This window comes from Dysidea avara, chromosome 2 (genome assembly GCF_963678975.1).
Source record: "Dysidea avara chromosome 2, odDysAvar1.4, whole genome shotgun sequence".
Classification (NCBI taxonomy): Eukaryota; Metazoa; Porifera; class Demospongiae; order Dictyoceratida; family Dysideidae; genus Dysidea; species Dysidea avara.
In genome coordinates this window covers 11,642,018-11,662,180 of record NC_089273.1, presented here as the reverse complement: position 1 = coordinate 11,662,180, position 20,163 = coordinate 11,642,018, and the positions used below count along the sequence as shown (strand labels likewise).

At 36.9% G+C, this 20,163-nt stretch overlaps 1 protein-coding gene across 1 annotated transcript in view; it reads left to right on the top strand.

The window, feature by feature from the left end:
* Positions 1 to 11,801, top strand: part of LOC136247811 (uncharacterized) — a 70,704-nt gene extending 58,903 nt beyond the window's left edge. The window contains exons 21-25 of the mRNA XM_066039635.1: positions 6,596 to 6,663; positions 6,716 to 7,224; positions 8,180 to 8,409; positions 11,251 to 11,518; positions 11,664 to 11,801. Coding sequence (XP_065895707.1) covers positions 6,596 to 6,663; positions 6,716 to 7,224; positions 8,180 to 8,409; positions 11,251 to 11,518; positions 11,664 to 11,729 — 1,141 coding nt within the window. The 3' untranslated portion in view covers positions 11,730 to 11,801. The remainder of the gene's footprint in view (positions 1 to 6,595; positions 6,664 to 6,715; positions 7,225 to 8,179; positions 8,410 to 11,250; positions 11,519 to 11,663) is intronic.
* Positions 11,802 to 20,163: the final 8,362 nt, after the last annotated feature.

The window sequence follows — 20,163 nt, the reverse complement described above, 5'->3', positions numbered from 1 at the left end:
CTGAACTCTCCACATGACGGTTTATTTGTAGCTGATCTCTCTACAGGGTGATTTGTTTCTAGCTGAACTCTGTACAGGTGATTTGTTTGCAGCTAAACTCTCTACATGGTGCTTTCTTTGTAGCTGAACTCTCTACATGATGGTTTCTTTGTAGCTGAACTCTCTACAAAGTGACTTCTTCTAGCTGAACTCTCTACAGGTGATTTGTTTGCAGCTAAACTCTCTACATCCATGGTGGTTTCTTTGTAGCTGAACTCTCTACATGATGGTTTCTTTGTAGCTGAACTCTCTACAAGGTGACTTCTTCTAGCTGAACTCTCTACAGGGTGATTTCTTTGTAGCTGAACTCTCCACCTGATGGTTTCTTTGTAGCTGAACTCTCTACAAGGTTACCTCTTCTAGCTGATCTCTCTACAGGGTGATTTGTTTCTAGCTGAACTCTCTGCAGATGATTTGTTTGCAGCTAAACTCTCTACATGGTGCTTTCTTTGTAGCTGAACTCTCCACATGACGTTTTATTTGTAGCTGAACTCTCTACAACGTGACTTCTTCTAGCTGAACTCTCTACAGGTGATTTGTTTGTAGCTGAACTCTCTACAGGTGATTTGTTTGCAGCTAAACTCTCTACATGGTGCTTTCTTTGTAGCTGAACTCTCTACATGATGGTTTCTTTGTAGCTGAACTCTCTACAAGGTGACTTCTTCTAGCTGAACTCTCTACAGGGTGATTTCTTTGTAGCTGAACTCTCCACCTGATGGTTTCTTTGTAGCTGAACTCTCTACAAGGTGACCTCTTCTAGCTGATCTCTCTACAGGGTGATTTGTTTCTAGCTGAACTCTCTACATGATGGTTTCTTTGTAGCTGAACTCTCTACAAAGTGACTTCTTCTAGCTGAACTCTCTACAGGTGATTTGTTTGCAATTAAACTCTCTACATCCATGGTGGTTTCTTTGTAGCTGAACTCTCTACATGATGGTTTCTTTGTAGCTGAACTCTCTACAAGGTGACTTCTTCAGCTGAACTCTCTACAGGGTGATTTCTTTGTAGCTGAACTCTCCACCTGATGGTTTCTTTGTAGCTGAACTCTCTACAAGGTTACCTCTTCTAGCTGATCTCTCTACAGGGTGATTTGTTTCTAGCTGAACTCTCTGCAGATGATTTGTTTGCAGCTAAACTTTCTACATGGTACTTTCTTTGTAGCTGAACTCTCCACTTGACGGTTTATTTGTAGCTGTACGCTCTACAACGTGACTTCTTCTAGCTGAACTCTCTACAGGTGATTTGTTTGTAGCTGAACTCTCTACAGGTGATTTATTTGCAGCTAAACTCTCTACATGGTGCTTTCTTTGTAGCTAAACTCTCTACATGATGGTTTCTTTGTAGCTAAACTCACTACAAGGTGACTTCTTCTAGCTGAACTCTCTACAGGTGATTTGTTTACAGCTAAACTCTCTACATGGTGCTTTCTTTGTAGCTGAACTCTCTACATAACGGTTTCTTTGTAGCTGAACTCTCTACAAGGTGACTTCTTCTAGCTGAACTCTCTACAGGGTGATTTGTTTCTAGCTGAACTCTCTACAGGTTATTTGTTTGCAGCTAAACTCTCTACATCCATGGTGGTTTCTTTGTAACTGAACTCTCTACATGATGGTTTCTTTGTAGCTGAACTCTCTACAAGGTGACTTCTTCTAGCTGAACTCTCTACAGGGTGATTTCTTTGTAGCTGAACTCTTTAGGTGGTGATTTCTTTGTAGCTGAACTCTCTCCAAGGTGACCTCTTCTAGCTGATCTCTCTACAGCGTGATTTGTTTCTAGCTGAACTCTCTACAGGTGATTTGTTTGCAGCTAAACTCTCTACATGGTGCTTTCTTTGTAGCTGAACTCTCTACATGATGGTTTCTTTGTAGCTGAACTCTCTACAAGGTAACTTCTTCTAGCTGATCCCTCTACAGGGCGATTTGCTTGTTGTTGAATTCTCTACACGGTAATTTGTTTGAGGCTGAACTCTCTACATGGCAGTTTCTTTGTAGTTGAACTCTCTACAAGGTGACTTTTTCTAGCTGAACTCTATACAGAGTAATTTGTTTGCAGCTGAACTCTCTACATGATGGTTTCTTTGTAGCTGAACTCTCTATAAGGTGACCTCTTCTATAGCTGAACTCTTTACATGGTGTCTAGTTTCTACCTGATCTCTCTACAGGGTGATTTGTTTGCAGCTGAAATCTCTACAGGGTGATTTGCTTGTAGCTGAACTTCTTACATTGTGTCTAGTTTCTAGCTGATCTCCACAGTGTGATTTGTTTGTAGCTGATCTCTCTACAAGTTGATTTGTGTGTAGCTGATCTCTCTGCAGGTTGATTTGTTTGTAACTGATCTCTCTACAGGGCAATTTGTTTGTAGCTGAACTCTCTATAAGGTGATTTGATCTCTCTGCAGGTTGATTTGTGTGTAGCTGAACTCTCTAAAGGGTGATTTTCTTGTAGCTGAACTCCTTACATTGTGTCTAGTTCCTAGATGATCTCTCTACAGGGTGATTTGTTTGTAGTTGATCTCTCTGCACATTGATTTGTTTGTAGCTGAACTCTCTACAAGTTGATTTGTGTGTAGCTGATCTCTCTGCAGGTTGATTTGTTTTAGCTGAACTCTCTACGGACATGACTAAAACACGGAACAGACTGGGAAAACGGACTAACAAACGGACTGGAAAGAACTTGTCTGAAAACGTTTTTTGGCCATAGAAATTCACTGTATAGGTGCTAGAAAGAATATAACACGCAACAACGACCTGAAACAAACCTCTGAACTGCTCTGAACACGATGTCGAAGTTTGCTCAAGTCGATATTAAGCCCTGAGCTTAAGGATAGTCTGAAATTAAATTCATTTTGTGTTTAATTAAAAGCGCACTTTCGTTTCGCATGTGTAAACAAGACAAGACACAAGCTTTAAGCCTGTTAAGACGCTATGTTACTTGGAATTCATGGTCTGGTTAATTGCTGCAATTATTTTGACGGCTGATCTTCAGTTTTACAGGTGACAGCTCGTGACAGGTAGGCTTCGTGACGGCCACGTTGTATTTAATCAGCTGGCAAGAAACTGGCTACTACAAATACAGTCTGTGTTACTTTGTTTGCTTAAACTGTAGCTAACCGACAACTTCACTGTCACAGGCGCTCAGACGGCTGGCAGACTGGCGCTTTGTAAATTATCTCAGGGTAGTAATGGTGGCTCGAGCACACGTTTAGAGGTTTGTTTAAGGCTGTTGTTACGTGTTATATTCTTTGTAGCAGTGATTTAGTGAGTTTCTATGGCAAAAAAACGTTTTCAGGTGAGTTCCTTCCAGTCCGTTTGTGAGTCCGTTTTCCCAGTCCGTTCTGTGTTTTAGTCATGTCCACTCTCTACAGGGTGATTTGTTTCTAGCTGATCTCTCTACAAGTTGATCTGTGTGTAGCTGATCTCTCTGCAAGTTGATTTGTTTGTAGTCGATCTCTCTACAGGGTAATTTGTTTGTAGCTGAACTGTCTATAAGGTGATATGTTTGTAGCTGATCTCTCTTCAGGTTGATTTGTTTTAGCTGAACTGTCTACAGGGTGATTTTTTTCTAGCTTATCTCTCTACAGGTTGATTTGTGTGTAACTGATCTCTCTACAAGCTGATTTGTTTGTAGCTGATCTCTCTGCAGGTTGATTTGTTTCTAGCTGATCTCTCTTCAAGTTGATTTGTTTGTTGCTGATCGCTCTAAAGGTTGATTTGTTTGTAGCTGAACTCTCTGCAAAGTGTTTTGTTTGTAGTTGATCTCTCTACAAGATGATTTTTTGTAGCTGACCTCTCTTCAGGGTGATTTGTTTCTAGCTGATATCTCTACAGGGTGATTTTTTGTAGCTGACCTCTCTTCAGGGTGATTTGTTTCTAGCTGATCGCTCTACAGGTTGGTTTGTTTGTAGCTGAACTCCTTACATTGTGTCTAGTTTCTAGTTGATCTCTCTACAGGGTGATTTGTTTGTAGCTGATCTCTCTACAAGTTGATTTGTGTGTAGCTGATCTCTCTGCAGGTTGATTTGTTTTAGCTGAACTCTCTTCAGGGTGATTTGCTTGTAGCTGAACTCTCTGCAAAGTGTTTTGTTTGTAGCTGATCTCTCTACAGGATAATTTGTTTGTAGCTGAACTCTCTGCACAGTGATTTGTGTGTAGCTGAATTCTCTAGAGAGTGATTTAATTGTAGGTAAACTCTCTACAGGGTGCATGACTTGTTTATAGCTGAACTCTCTTTAGTGTGACTTGTAATGTTCTGAATCTCTACAGTGATATAATTGTAGCTTAGTTCTCCACAGGGTGACTTGCTTCTTGCTTAACTGTCTATAAGATTAACTGTTTGCAGCTGAAGTCCCTACAGAATAACTTGTAATGTAATAGAATTCTATAATGGAGTAAATAGATTAGCTGAATGCTCTATTAGGGTGACTGTTCTATTAGAGTATCTCGATCTCGCATTTGCTACACAGAGTTGGCTTTCGAATCATAACTCAGTGGTTTGTAATCCAATTCTTCTATACTACTGCAAGGACTTTCTATGAAGATTATTCCAGCTATACACCGATTTTCAGCTTCTTGCTCTTAGCGGTTTGCCTAGTAGGCGTAAAAACTAATACTTTTTTATTCATAAAAATCGATCGCGTAATTGTGACACAGGTTGGGTTTTGTGTCATATCTCCGTGGTCTTAATCTCGATTCCTTTCAAACTACCAAAAGGCACTCCTACGATGGTTACTCCATCTACATAGCAATTTTCAGCTCATTCCATGAAGCGGTTTACCCTGTAGGCGTGACAACAAATCGATCTTGTTTTACGCGAATAATCGGTAATAACTCCTGAACCATTCATCGGATTTGCACCACATTTGATGCTAGGATGCGCCTTTGGACTTCCTTTCTGTGTGCCAAATTTCAAGGCGATCGGAGCACGCGTTTGCGTTTTATAGCAATTTTTGCAAGTGTGCAAAAAGACGAAGAAGAAGAAAAAAAACAAAGAAAAAAAAGCGAAACTTTGGCCGCTCATATCTCGGAAATGGCTTGAGTGATTTCCTTCAAATTTGGAATGTAGACTCCCCTAGCTGGCGGGCAACTTTGCAGCAAATTTGGTTTCAATCGGATAAGCCATCACCGAGATACAAAAGTGTGAAAATGACGTTTTCTTTCTTCCTGTCAATATACTCACGGTGTGGCGCGCCGGCTTCATGGGCCGCACGACACACTACCGTGTGTCTTGATATGTATTATATATAAATATATAATTTGTATATTTACTGATAAAATCTGAAGTAGTTAAAATATTAAAAATCTGCTTCAAATCTTTTTCTTCTTCTTGTGGTGAAGAAAAAAAGATAGGTAAAAAAGCCCCAAAGCTGGCCATATTTGGGGAACACAAATACAAAAAGAAATGATATCTAATCCAAAACAGCCGAGCTGTAAAAAAAGTGCGTCCCTCAGAAAGGCTATGGTGAAAACAAATGTGAAATCTAAGGTGGCAGCCAAGAAATTGCTGTGATGGTAGGTTAATGGTAAAAATTTTAATAACAATAATTCAGGTGAATTTGATGTCAAAACCCTCAAAAAGGCTATGGTGAAAATTTTTGCACCTGAATTGTCATGATTTAAACTTTTACCATTAACCTACCATCACAGCCATTTCTTGGCCACCACCTTGGATTTCACACCTTTTTTCACCATAGCCTTTTCAAGGGCCGCACTCTTTTTTACAGCTTGGCTGTTTTGGTTAAGATATACTATTCCATCAGAACAAGTCTCCAGGGCTTTAAACGTTGTGCACAAATATAAGCTATAGCTATTGGGGAATCTCATTTTTAATGAGTGGGGAGTGGAAAGTGAAGTGTTGTTATGGTTCAATAGCTTTTAGTAAAAAGCAATTGCATGCATGCTACTGAAATTCGGTGGTATTTGGAATTTTCTAGTACAATGATGAATTGTCAATACAACAATAATTAAGCTATGTAGTTATACTACCACAGAGCTAAATGATTCTGTTGAAACCACAGAATCTCACTTATTAGGTCTGCTACTGTTTTCGAAGATTGAAGAGAATGAAAAATTGCTACCATGGTTTGTGCAATTATGATTTGGTGGAAATAATTTTGGTAGACTCAACAGAATAATTACAGTGTAGCTCATAGCTATGCACACAGCATTTCTTGATGTTTTATTATTGCACTTTATATATAAATAATGTTTTTCTGACCAAAGATAACATCAGTTCAGTATTAAGTGATTATAATAAGCTCTCCACAAAACAAATATTTATAATGAAAATATCTACCATAAACATACAATTTTTTAATGCTGCAATTTTAAGCACTTTTAAAGTTTACTTTTTGAGGGCCACTTCTTTTTCACTCTGAGTTACCTATTATACAGCATAAAGATAATACATAATTAATTTTAGAGGATGAAATTTTGCTGACAACAAAGCAATTGCAAAATCCATTAAAGTTATGTGCCTCGTGATTTGTACATATAAGGTACATGCCATGTTGCATGATTGTTAACCAATTTAAGATATAAGTGATATAATCTTTCCATTAGGTGTGATCCATCATTGAGGTGTTTTCCAGGTATCCTGGATACTCACACTTGTCAATATGTTCCTCCAAGTAAGAATGTATTGATGTAGTAATTTGGTATTATTACATTGTGAATTTTCAGTTTGTACTAGTGATGATGATTGTCGTGAAGGATTTTATTGTGGAGAAGAACAGCCATCTTATATTAGTGAGGGTTACTTAAAGTCTGATGCATCAACAATTAGTGGTGACAAGACCAGTTACATTTCATCGTCTACCAAATTTGATGGACTAACTGTTATCACAAGACCAGCCACAGATCACCCTGATCTTGATAGAGACCTGACCATATTTGCTATCCTACAACAAGATAGTGACAATGACGGTTATGTTATTGCTAAAGGTGCTGACAGGAACACAGTAGATTGGGCATTGTACTTACAATCCAGTGAAAGTCAAATAACACTATCATGCAGAACAGTCAATGGTACAACATATATGATAACCTTTATGAATGTGGCTATTGATGATGATTGCAACCACTCTGTTAGTGCAGTAATAGATGGTACTAATAGTAGAGCTCTCCTTTTTATTGATGGGGAGATTATTGGTGTGGAAGAAGATATCCCAGACAGTCAATTCCAACCAGGAGTAAGTATCACATATCTTTCTTCTCAAAATTTTGGCCCTTTATACACCTGTATGTATGCTTTGCAACCAATTCACATACTGTACTTATCAACTTACTAATTGGAGTTTAACTAGGTTAATGTTGCAGTCAAGCATGCGTGAGTGTATTATGACAGTGACTAACCCGAAGCTCCACCATGACTGGAGGGAAAATTGGGCAAGTGCACACATAAGAAGGATTGGCAATAATTGGAGAATAACATTGTGCATGCATTACAAGAAAAAGGCACAGGTGTTAGAATGCATGGTGAATCTTGTCCCACCCACCCACACCACTCCCCTCTACCAACTATCTCATCTTAGTACTTTAGAAGACAATGATCACAGAGGAATTATTGGATGGGGTTTAATGTAATAGATTGTCCAGGAAAAAAATTAATAACGGGGGTGTGGGGAGGTGAAGCATGCACCACTGACAGCCCCAGCAGGGAAGCTTAGTAAATCCCTTTTTTCCCCTTGTCTTCTCCATCTTGAGGCTAGCTCAGGGTGTGACAGTGCAGGGTTTCTGTTAGGAACATTGTGGTAAGCAGAAATTCTTGGCTTCATAGAATGCTAGAACCCCCAAGCATTCCTACCTCCAAACCTTTGTAGTAATACATGCTATATAAATCATGTAATACTGTTGAAAAGGGGGCCTATTTAGGATTTAATAGGAGAATCCATGGAACCCTGCACACCTACCAAAACAACCACCATCTCTTGACAGTGGCAACCCACTCGCAACAGGGTAAGCCTAGGTTAAACAGACAAGCAACATTAATCCACATGCAAATGGATAAAAATAGAACTTATGGTATAATGTTATGCTCAACTACATGCAAATAAACTTCCTCAAGTACATCAATTACATGTATCTTTCAATATTCATAATACTGTTTATCATTCACACTAATTGCAACAATACTGCTTGTTACAGTTTAACACACTCCTTATTGGAGGTATTCCCGAGGGACCACATGTACATAGTGTCAATGGTCAATTCAGTGGTACCATCTCATATCTTGCTGTCTACAACACTGCTTTGGCCTATGGTGAAATAGCACAACTCAACCCTGCCACTACTAGTAAATATACTTTGGAGCGTTATTGTAGAGAATATGTTAAAGAAGAAGGATTGTGTTATCTTGGTGATAGCAGTGATTATAGGTATGTTGCTACAACTATTGTCATGCTGAAAATATTACCAAGTACTGGTACCAAATGTATGTGTACTGCTTTAGCTTGACCTGCACAACTGATGTGATGTACATGTGTAACAAAGTTGAACATTTGTGCAATTCAGGCATGGTGGTAATACTGGTGTCATGTATCTATGAATGTTGTACTTTTCAAAGCGGTTAAGAATGCCTTATTTGTCATCAAGTAGAAAGCATTCTTTATGAATAAGCTATTTGTATGTGGGAGAGATTTAGTTCAGTTATTAAAAAGTATTCTAATAATTTATTACTAAACAGTGACACAGCCATTAAAAGTACATGTCACTTTTAGTTACCAAAATCAGCTGCATACTGTAGCTATCATGTGTGTGACATTTTAAACTGCTAAAATTAGTTCCAGCTGTCTACTATAGAATCAGATTCATGAGCACTCTCTAATGGTCTGCTAGCCAATAACTGTTATCACTAATAGTTTGAGTACTCGATACAATTTGCTCCAAAGGATGGTTAATAAGTAGAAATTAATATTGAAATACCACCTATGCTTGTATAATAGCTCTTGGGGGTCTCTTCAGACTATAGTACAGTATGTATGCACTGAGCTGATACCCTGCTAAACATTTTATAGAAAAAGTGCATTTTTTCTCAAGAGAAATAATGTTTTATATCACCAAATGACAGTAAGGGTGTGAAGAGCAGACATGTGTGCATTAACTAAAGGGAAAGGCTGTAATGGACCATGTACTTAACGGTTTCTACATAAAGATGCATGCAGGGTGAAACTTTGATCTTTTATGAATAATATGTCAGACAAAAAAAGTGTTTTAAAATACTTATTATTTTAGTTAGTTATTTCACATCTAAATAAATGTACATACTAACCTTTGTAAAAATGAATGTTTTAATCATGCTAGTGTAATTTTGGGAATGATAGGAACCAAAAGCATAAAGATTAATACCAGAATGATTGCAGTAATATCAGGAAATTGCAAAATGGCATATAATATTTTTGAGAGAAGCACCCTCAGATATTGTACAAAGTGAGGTCGTGAGTGCAGCAATGATTCCTGCAAATTCCAGGCTATACTATGACTCAGTATGAGAATTTCAATGTTTAGGTGACCACTTTATTATATGTAGCACTAGCATTGGTACTAGCTCTATGTGCAGGAACATTTAAGTTTTCCTCTACACCAGCACCTTCAAAGCTGTGTAGAAGACAATCTATGGCAGTTAGAAGCTTCATTGTAATTCATATGATGAGCACTCTGTTCGGCACAAACCTCCCTTTGATACGTGCATTGGGTAGCAAAAGAACTGTTGGATGCCACTCAGATGAGAGGGTAGTCAGATTGACAGATGAATTTTTACCTTTATATGATTAATATAGATCTTGATTATTTTCCAATTTTGTATTTGCTACTTTACTGGCAGAATATATTTTCCAAATTTCAGAGTGACAACTCTGAAATTACTACCAGGAATAATTTTGGGAATAATCCAACAAGTGAATGTGTTACAATATAATACTCTCAGTATCACCTTGATGTATTATTTTGAAATATAGCCAATAGAATTGGTATTACACTTGTTTGTCAAGGTCCCTTGACAAAAATCTGTAATAATAATTTGATTTGCTAAATTAGTGTGGTGTATTTCTATTAGAAATAAATGTCCAACTTGACAACTGGTGTTGCCATAGTGATAGATGCCCCACAATATAGTTACTTAGCAATGGTTACTAGGTAACCACTAGTAACCGTTGCTAAATATTTTGATACCCTAGCAACCATTTCTAAGTGTGATTGGTCTTTTGCAGTGGTTATTTTTTGTATTTCTATTGCCTAGCAACAGTTGTTATGGTTGTTGGATTAATTTACTATAGACATATGGCTGTCGTATTAAGGATTAATAGTTCTCACATTGTAAACGGAAAGGAAATAGTGCTCCTTCCTGTTTACAATGCTCACACTATTAATCCTGAATACCACAACCATCCGTCTTATTACATAATCATACTAATAGGTGAGGAAAAAAGAATTGCTAGAAATAATTAGTGAACCACCAATTATGCATAATAATGAGCATAGTAGGTACCTGAAACCATTGAGCATATTGCTAGCATAATAGGCAGAACACTTGTGTACTAGCATAAATTATTGCTTATTAGAATGCATATCACAGAAAGACTGATATACATAAAGACTGATATATATATATATATAATTATATATACTGTACTCTAATGGAACAGCCAGTACAGTAGACCCTTAGTAAATTATCTGATCTTCATTTATCCATGCCCTCATCTATCCAAAAATGTGACCGAACTTTGGAAATTCACCCATATGGGCACATTTGACACCTAAACTATTTAATGATCAAATCACAAACTTTATAGTACAAATCTACTTGTTGATGGTGTTAAGCCATTCTCAATGCCTTAAATTACAAGAAAATGCTTGAAATATTTTCAAAACTGTGCCCTGCACTTATTAACAACCTACTAAGCGTGAAAATTCTAATTATGTCATGTGCACCCATATGGGTGATTTTCCAAAATTCAGTCACAAATTGTGAATGGGAAAGGTAAGTAAATTTTATCACATACCCTATTTTCGCAGGCCCACCTACAATTATAGGTAGCAATTGAATGCACAGATATTTTAATCTTATGCCTTTATCTGCTGAGATACAGTATCATAATGGTTTACCTGTGTAATGATCTACTGTAAGTATATGTCACAGCTGACTTGTAATGTTTCATCACTGTATAGCATTTTCATCAGAGTTGGAAATTTTTGAATGTCTAGTTAATTTATACATTCAGGTGTGATGAAACTACCAGATGTGTTCCAGTGGTAAAGAACAATATAATTGTTATTGTTCCAGTGGAATCTAATGGTCGACGTACTATAGAACAACGTCATTTAGCAGCTCAGTTACCACAAGCTGGTATTGACTTTAGTATTACAGGTGTTATTGGTCGTTGTGTTACTCCATGTTCCTGTGACACTCCTCAGTTAAGTGATAAAGTTTGTGGAACTGATGGAAGAACTTATGATAGTGAATGTTATGCCAATTGTGCTCGTGTACAAGTAAGTGTTGTATGAGAACACTGAATAGCTGTAATTAAATTTTTGAATAAATAATGACACTGTTATGGCAATTAATTGATACAATCATTATCTCTGCAAAATATAGTACTTATTAAGTTGATTTTTGGGTGCAATTTTTTTTCAGATTGTGGATCCTACAGGACCTTGCACACTAACCTATGCTGATCTGTACAGAATGAGGAATTTGTAAACTTTTCTAGCAAACTGTATTACTATTGTGAACTCATGTGGCTAAAACATTTGCAGGTATATGACATTTATGGCTTGAAACTTTAAACTATTAGAAAAAAGCTTACGCAAAGTAATTCATTATACAGTGGAACCTCAGTTATCCAGACCCTACTTATCCAGATTCTCGGTTAACCAAACTACGGAAATGACTGCTCTATTAGAGTAATGACTGTTCTATTAGAGTAGTTTGATAATACTGAAATTTTTAAAAAGTTCTTCACACTATTTTAAAGTTATTTATAAACAGCTTCAGAGATACAGACTTTTCAGACTTATGGACCATCCCTGGTCCCAAGGAGTTTGAGGTTCCATTGTAATTATGCAGTATCTTACTAACATATGCATACAGTATACATACAGTATACATACAGTATACATGTATCTATTCAAAGATCATTAGCTATAACATTTATTATATACACATTTTACTGTGAGATAGTGGTATAGAGCCCATAAGTTAGTTTTAAACCTAGACAAGTTTTGATTGATAATTTTTGAACTAACATTCTAATGCACACCTCTTTGCTATGATTTGATTCAGCTGTTTTGAATTCATGTTATGCCATAAGCTAAGTGGTTTACAAAATATTCACATATGACTTGTGTGAAGTGGTTGATGGATGATGATGGGTTGTGAACTTCATTCATCATGTGTACACTACATCAGGATTGTAAACTTACCGTACTATGATGGTGAGGTGGGCAGCTATTGTCAGCTGGCTGTGACCTTTTTTTTTTTTTTTGGTCTCACCTTATTAAACCAGAGACAATGTAGTGCCTCAGTTTATTTTTGACCCCCCCCCCCCCCCCCCCTTTCCATAAGTCTGGGAATAGTATGAACAGAACATGGCTTGCAATTCCTACAAGTGAGGGCATGGAAATTGTTAGGTAGGACATAGTGTATTGCCATTAGGCCATACAGGCAAATTTGATTCTTGTTTCTCAGCCATGCCGGTATAGTGTCATTTTATATGTGTACACCTATCAATGCCAACCCCATACTACTCAGTACAGGCAGCTGGGGTGGTGATCAATTAGGGATTTAACAAAGCAAATACTACCTGCTGGAATACTGCCGCTACCTGTAAACTGACATGGAACCATTGCAAAATGGAAAATTTATATTTGGCTGTGGCAGGATATTTTGTTGGTAAATCTCGCCTACAAGCCTGTACTGGGGTTAGATGATAGGTCCATTATTCATTGTTGAACAAAATGCTCACAAACCACTGCAAAAGCAGGTTATGTGCTATGCAGAAATTAGCCTTAAAGTATCGTTTACTTTTGTTGAGCTGGAGATATATTTTTTCTGTGCTGCAAGGCCATGATCAAAATACGTGTGCATGTGATTAATAAAGTTTGAGGTGGGAGGATGAAAGTAACACAGGCAGGAATGAGAACAATTAATCTGGCCTTATATAGTGTACATTGATTTTGGGGTCATGCAACTTACCAGCTAAATGTGCTGTGCTGCCATGCTTTATTAGAATTGTGATTGGAGCTCTTGAAATGGCTAAGGTTTATGAACTAAGGGCATGCAGTCTTGTAGTTAGATAATGAGAAAGTCAACCAGGGTAGCAACCCACCCAGCTATAACATTAATGGTTACCTGGTATAAACTGGAGAACCAAATGCCAACTGTTCATGTCTCTGAAGGTCCAGGTGGGACTTTGGTGCTCACACCTTCACCTGTGAGACATGGTGCAGCCTCCTGCACATTACTAGTCCTGTCCCAGGAAGATCTTCCGGTGCTGACTTGGTGCTTTGTGTGTTGTGTGTGTATTTTGTACATGTTAGCCACTATTTTAATACAAGGGCTGATTATAAGCACCCAAGCTGAAAAGAGTCTGCTACAAACATGGGTCCGAGTACATGAGTATACTTAAGTACAAATTTGAAAGTACTGGCTTTACCTCAAATTTCTTGTGCAAGTTTTTTTTTTTGCTAAGTACTTGGATAATTAAAGTACTAGGATAATTAAAGTACTAATGTAAGCATTTTAAGTATTGTGTACTCAGTATTGGGAGTAACGCATTATTTATGTAACGCGTTACGTAATATTATTACTTTTGTGGTAACTAAGTAATATAACGAAATACGCTATAAAAACAGGTAATATAACTCAAGTTACTTTGCTTGCAAATGTAACGCGTTACCTAAGTAATATAGTTACTGTAACGAATCTAATATAACGGAATATTATTAATAAAAGTAACGAAGTAACTAATCTCGTTAGTAATCTACTGAGTAACGCCTAGCCACAACGAAGTAATGAAGCCTACTGAATGAGGCTTATTCACCAGCTTCTTACTTATATCAAGATTTGCACATTGTCCAACAACACAATCGTGTCACGTGATAAGGTGGTAGTTTCACTCATGACAGCTTAAGGCTGTGGACACAAAGTAATATTGTAATATTATTACAGTTACTTTATTTTATGGGTAATATGTAACTGTAACTAAATAGTTCAGCTGCAAGTAATATGTAATATGTAAATAGTTACTTTTAAAAAGTAAATTGCCCAACACTGTATGTACTTTGCATGCATGCGTCTAATGACATGTAAGTTATGGGTGCTAATTTACAATGTGGTAGGTTGTCATCATAATTTCCATGTTGAAATAGCTCGCTTCTTTATACACATGGAGGGGTACAGGAAAAGCACTGTACCTTATTTGTCAGTTCATGATGAATAGATTAGTAGCTTGTTCGGTTTTGAGTTATGATCGATTCATTAAGTACCTGTAACATATTTGCCATATTGTTGCTGTACAAATTGTCAACTGTTCCTACTGTGTAGTGCTATAACTCAAAGACCCCTTAACTTGCAAGGCTGAAACTTTGACTTCCACTCCTTTTTTACTAAAAATTTAATTCGAGAAATATGTGTGGTTCAGTGGGTCACTTTCAGCATGAAATGACAAATCCTTACATGTGCTTGTTGCCTTTTGAGTGGTGTAATCAACACTTCACATTTCCTGCTGGGTGTTGTCACAATTTTCCTATTGGAAGTGTACCAGACCCTTTTCAGCACGGGCACTTACAATCTCTAATCGATAATAAAACTTTGCATTGAAATAGTGGTGTGGCAGCAGGAGACTTTTTATGTGTGTCTTTAGTCATCAAGTATAATAATCCATGCCAATAGCATCACAAAAGCATGGTGCAATCTATGTACATGTCACACTTCTGGTGTTTTTGTTTCAACCACTATTGTGGTCAAATTAGTCTAGTGTGATTATATTCCTGCTGCAATTTTAATATCACTGCAGATGAATAAGTGCTCCCAGCTAAAAGGTGATTTAGGATGATACTGAGCATGACAGTTCAATTTATAAAGTGTCATTGTGTAACCATGCATACATCAAGTTTCATACTACAAGTTGCTGCAAAGATTTATAGATGTAATCCACACATCATGAAATTTGTCATTTATTGACCAGTGAAATAAAGGATATGTTGGTACGAATGCCAATGAAATGCAATAAATTATCTGTTTTATCTGTGCAACAGGTAAGGTTTACAACTAACACACGTTTCAAAATCTACATATATAAAAATACTGCATTTTGCTTCATACATACTTACAAAATTCTTACTGATAAATGAGCGTCATGCAAAAAAACATCACATATCCCTAATAAGTGGGCATAGTTCACAAAAGAAGTTGGCTTGCTGTCACTAGCAGACTATAGAATACAACTCATACGATAACAGTGTGTTTATATAATCACATTGATTTTAATACCAAATGCAATTCCAATCAATTAGTGGGGGTGTGGCTCCATGTATATAAGCCTGCAGGCAGTAACTGCCACAAACAAAGACAGCAATAATTAGCTGCCATCCCTATTGCAATATGACATGATATATTATACATTTATTGAAGTCCAGCTTTGTTAAATAATTACAAATACATAATATAGTCTTATCTTCTCAGCAGCAAACTACACTGTTTCATGCATACCTGCAGACTGCAATACACCTAATGATAATTGCCTGACTATGTATGCCTATAGACAGTAATATATAATCCCTACAGGTTCATGTGGCTCACAAAAGAAGCTACTGTAGCACTAGACTATGACGCTTCTACATCACCAAATTTGTTGATTAATTTCATACTTGTTCTACTTTGGGTTCGGGTCAGGCTCAAATATATATGTACATAAAGCAGATGATCAAACCAAGATGTGACCCAGTTAGCCTGACCTGATTTCAACACTATATATAACTGGGTTGACTTTACAAATTGTCCTATTGCACCTGAACAAATATTGCATGCAACAAGTCTCGATGGTGTAGTTCCATTATTGGTAATTTTAATGAAGAATATTTGGGTCAGCTATTTCCACAACTGACATCAAAAGTGAGGACTGGGCAGTGGTAAGAAAACGACATTGATTTTGCTTGGGTATTACGTCCTCCTGCCTTGAAGTTCTAGGCCACTCCAATAGATTCATAGTTTCCCATTTCCCACCTGCATGTTAAGTATGGGTGTATTCATTAAACTGTTAACTGACTTTTTATTCAACACTGATTACATGATTGTATAGTAGTATAATTATTAGCAATAATTCAGAGCCATAACCAATGTAGCTTTTACTGTTTATCTATTAAACTGTTTAAGAATGAATCTGAAGATGGTTTTACATGTCATTTTAAAAACAGTATGTGGTCAAGTTGCTATGCACAATTTTAAAGGAAGTCTTAGGAGATGTCCCCCCCTAACAGTCCTAGAACACTGCCATAACCTGAGTATTTATTTCATTGTAAAATACACTGATATGCATGTAACTCAATTCCATGTAATCAGATTCCATGTCTACAATAATAATTGCTATTGGTGTATAAGACAATCTATATATCTGATGCATCTGTATTCATTTGACACCTATAAAAGCATACCTTTACACACTTCTTATCCACAGTTTCCACACCTTAACTCAAAAATGTTTTTGACAGCAACTCTGTTCTTTGGAGCAATCCTTTTGGCTAATGGATGTTCAATGGATCTGATCAACTGCACAATCCCTTATGGTGACCTCAATATCAGTAAAATGGATGTTGCAGAATATTGTCTTGTTGATAACTGTACAGTAAAGATCACAAAGACTGGTGATGAACTGAATATTGCCTATTACAATGATCAATATCTTGTTAGTTGTGATCAGAAAACTACTGCAGTTTTACTGGAGGTCAATGATACTACTATCAATAATCTTTGTGAACCAGGAAAGAATGCCAAGCCAAGCCTATTTATACAAATTATGGAATATTTTGTCACCTTACTTGTAACTTTTGTGAATATTTCAATCCTTATTATTATAGTCAAGCAAAATAAGTATACATCACTTCCAATCCATTTGCTAATACCATCATATGGGTGGTATGTGGAATGGCTATGATTGCCCACAATATAACAAGATTCACAGTAAAGACACTGAATGGAGCTTGCATTACACTTTTAATCCTTGAAACAAGTAGCTTTCAAGGTGCTAATTTTATAGAAATGGAGGTTGTTTTTGCAACATTTTACACTTTTATTGCTATAAAAGCCACACAAAAACTGTTTTGGAGATTGATTGCTGTAGTATTTATAATGACGACTATTTTTACCATCAGCAGAGTTTTGGTTATGATAATGCAGGAAGAAGTTTATGTGGCATCTGATGGACATTGCAAGGGTACCATTGACCTTTATACTGTTACTCCTATTACACAATACAGTGCATTAGTGTAATATTTTTCACCCTTGTTATCAGTACCCAAATCTTGTGCACAATATTTTAGTGGAATTTTGCTCTGTTGCCTATCAAAGAACAACAATTCCACAAAAGTGTCCAAAGTCACAAATGCTTTTAATAAAAAATTGCAGTGATAATGTCATGTTCCACTTTATTTAGCACCACAACACTTAACATATTAACAGTTATATTCACAAAGTATGCACTAATGATTGGTGTTTCTGTGATAGTCTGTGAAAGATGTGCTATTGTGTACATGATATCAGATGAGAGGACGTTTAAGGAGTTAGCAATGTGCATGTAACAAGAACTATAGTATTTAAATGCTTGCATGATGTCCCATAATTGTGTACTATGTAATACCATAATAATTTACATATGAATGTCACATGCTGCATAAACACCTTTCAGCAATAATATGCATTAAACGAATAAGTTAAGAAACTATTTAAAATTGTCTTAATGCATCATATACACTTAAATATTATTAGGGTAAAAAACTGTGTGTACCAATTAAAGCATAACTACATATCCCCAAAGCTGCAGCTTCAGATGTTCATCAAAGGTGAGTGTGAGACATGTACAATAGGGGTTGACATTAGGGTAGTATAGGAAACTGGTGCTGCCACTCCAAGTTACAATCAGAAACTGGTTAACAAAATTCATGGAACCACTATTGATATATTACAGCAAGCAGAATTTGGTTTAAACCAATCTAGAGAGACCCATGTAGTCAAAATATGGCCAAACACTCTCTGTACTGAGCATGAGCTAATAATATTATAATCAACTTAAGAGGTCGTCATACAAGACTGCAAAGTGTAGACACAGTGACTTCAAACCATTGTTGAATAAATGTTCTAACAATGCCATGCCCTCATGGATACTAGATTCAAAAACTTTGCAAACAACAGATGTCAAACAGTAATTGCATGGTGACAATTTGTTTCTTTTCTGGGACAATAGTTGATGTTTTCTAGTTTAAAGGTACGTAGGTTGCCTTCACTTTATAACTTATTAGAAAGAGGTCAATGTGCTATGGGGGAACAAGGCGCAAGTATTTTACACTAAATCCATAGCATTTAAACTTAACATTATATTGTGTTACTAAACTTGACATTAATTTATTCAGTTTTATCACACTCCAATTATATCAGCTTGATGAAGATGCACGTGTATTTAATATGTACTGTATATGCAAACCTGAAAAAATCTTCATACTTTAACTATGTACATATGACAATATTACAAGCTATAGCTCTTCCTCATGTGTAGTTGTGACTCAACTAAGTATAGAGATAAATTTAATGTGTGTGGAATATATAGGCCTGCATCAAATATGCCAGCATAATAAAAAGCACAATGCTTTACGCTAGCATATTAGGTAGATTTCAAACTCTATGGAACTTGATTTCATGAGAACAGACTGATACTCCCTAATAGAGCATTGTACAAAGTAGAGTTGCATCAATAATTGGATTGGTAATAAGTAGAAGCTGATAATTACTGTAGCTGTTTTTACCATAATTGGAAATTGATGCACTGGGCAGAAATCACATTGCGTCAATACCATCACCGGCCATCGCAATGCTTTGTTTTAATTGAACAGTCGGATTCCCCTTGTTCATTCCAGTTCTAAGTTTTTTGTACTGAGCAACCTAATGGAAACAATTATGGTTGCAATATTAATGAAGGCATTTTGAGCTTGGTTATACAGCTGTACCTCACCAGTACTTCCAAGGAACCATGACGGTATTGTGAGGCTGGTTTCCAGTCAACATAATCAAGACACACGGTAGTGTGTCGTGCGGCCCAAGAAGCCGGCGCGCAACCCCATGAGTATATTGACAGGAAGAAAGAAAACGCACTTTTCGCACCTCCGTAGCTCTGTGCTGCCTTGATGAAACAACACGAATTTTGCTGTGGACACTCCCTCCACCTTCAGCATTCCACATTCCAAATTTGAGCGAAATCGCTTCAAGCGTTCCCGAGATATGCGACTTCAAAAATTGGCTTAGTTTCTTCGTTTTCTTTCTTCATATTTTTCTTCCTCTTTTCGCACACTTACAAAAACTGCTATAAAACGCGAAAGTCTTATCCGATCGCCTTGAAATTTGGCACACAGAAGGGGGGTATAAAGGCGCATCTCTGTACCAACTTTGGCTGGAATACGATAAACAGGCAAAGAGATATGAGCGATTATTCGCGAAAAATAAGACCAATATGTTGTCACGCCTACAGGGTAAACCTCGTATGGGAAGAAGCTGAAAATCGGTGGGTGAATAGGGTAACTATTGAACCTCAAACCTTTTGTGGTTTGAAAGAAATCGAGCTAAAAACCAGGAAGATACAACGAAAAAACCAACAGTGTGTAACAATTACGCAATCGAGATTAGCTAATAAAAAACGACTGCTTGCCACGCCTACCAGGTAAACCGCTTGGGGTAATGCTTTGAAAATCGCTGTACAGATGGAGTTATCATCTTAGAAAGGCTCTTCAATGGTGTAGAAGAATCAGACTTAAAGCCACGGAGTTATAACACGAAATCCAACTTGGTGTAGCAAGTGCGAGATCGAGATACTCTAATAGAGCAGTCATCCTAATAGAGCAGTCACCCTGAACAGAATTCAAGAGATCAGTTA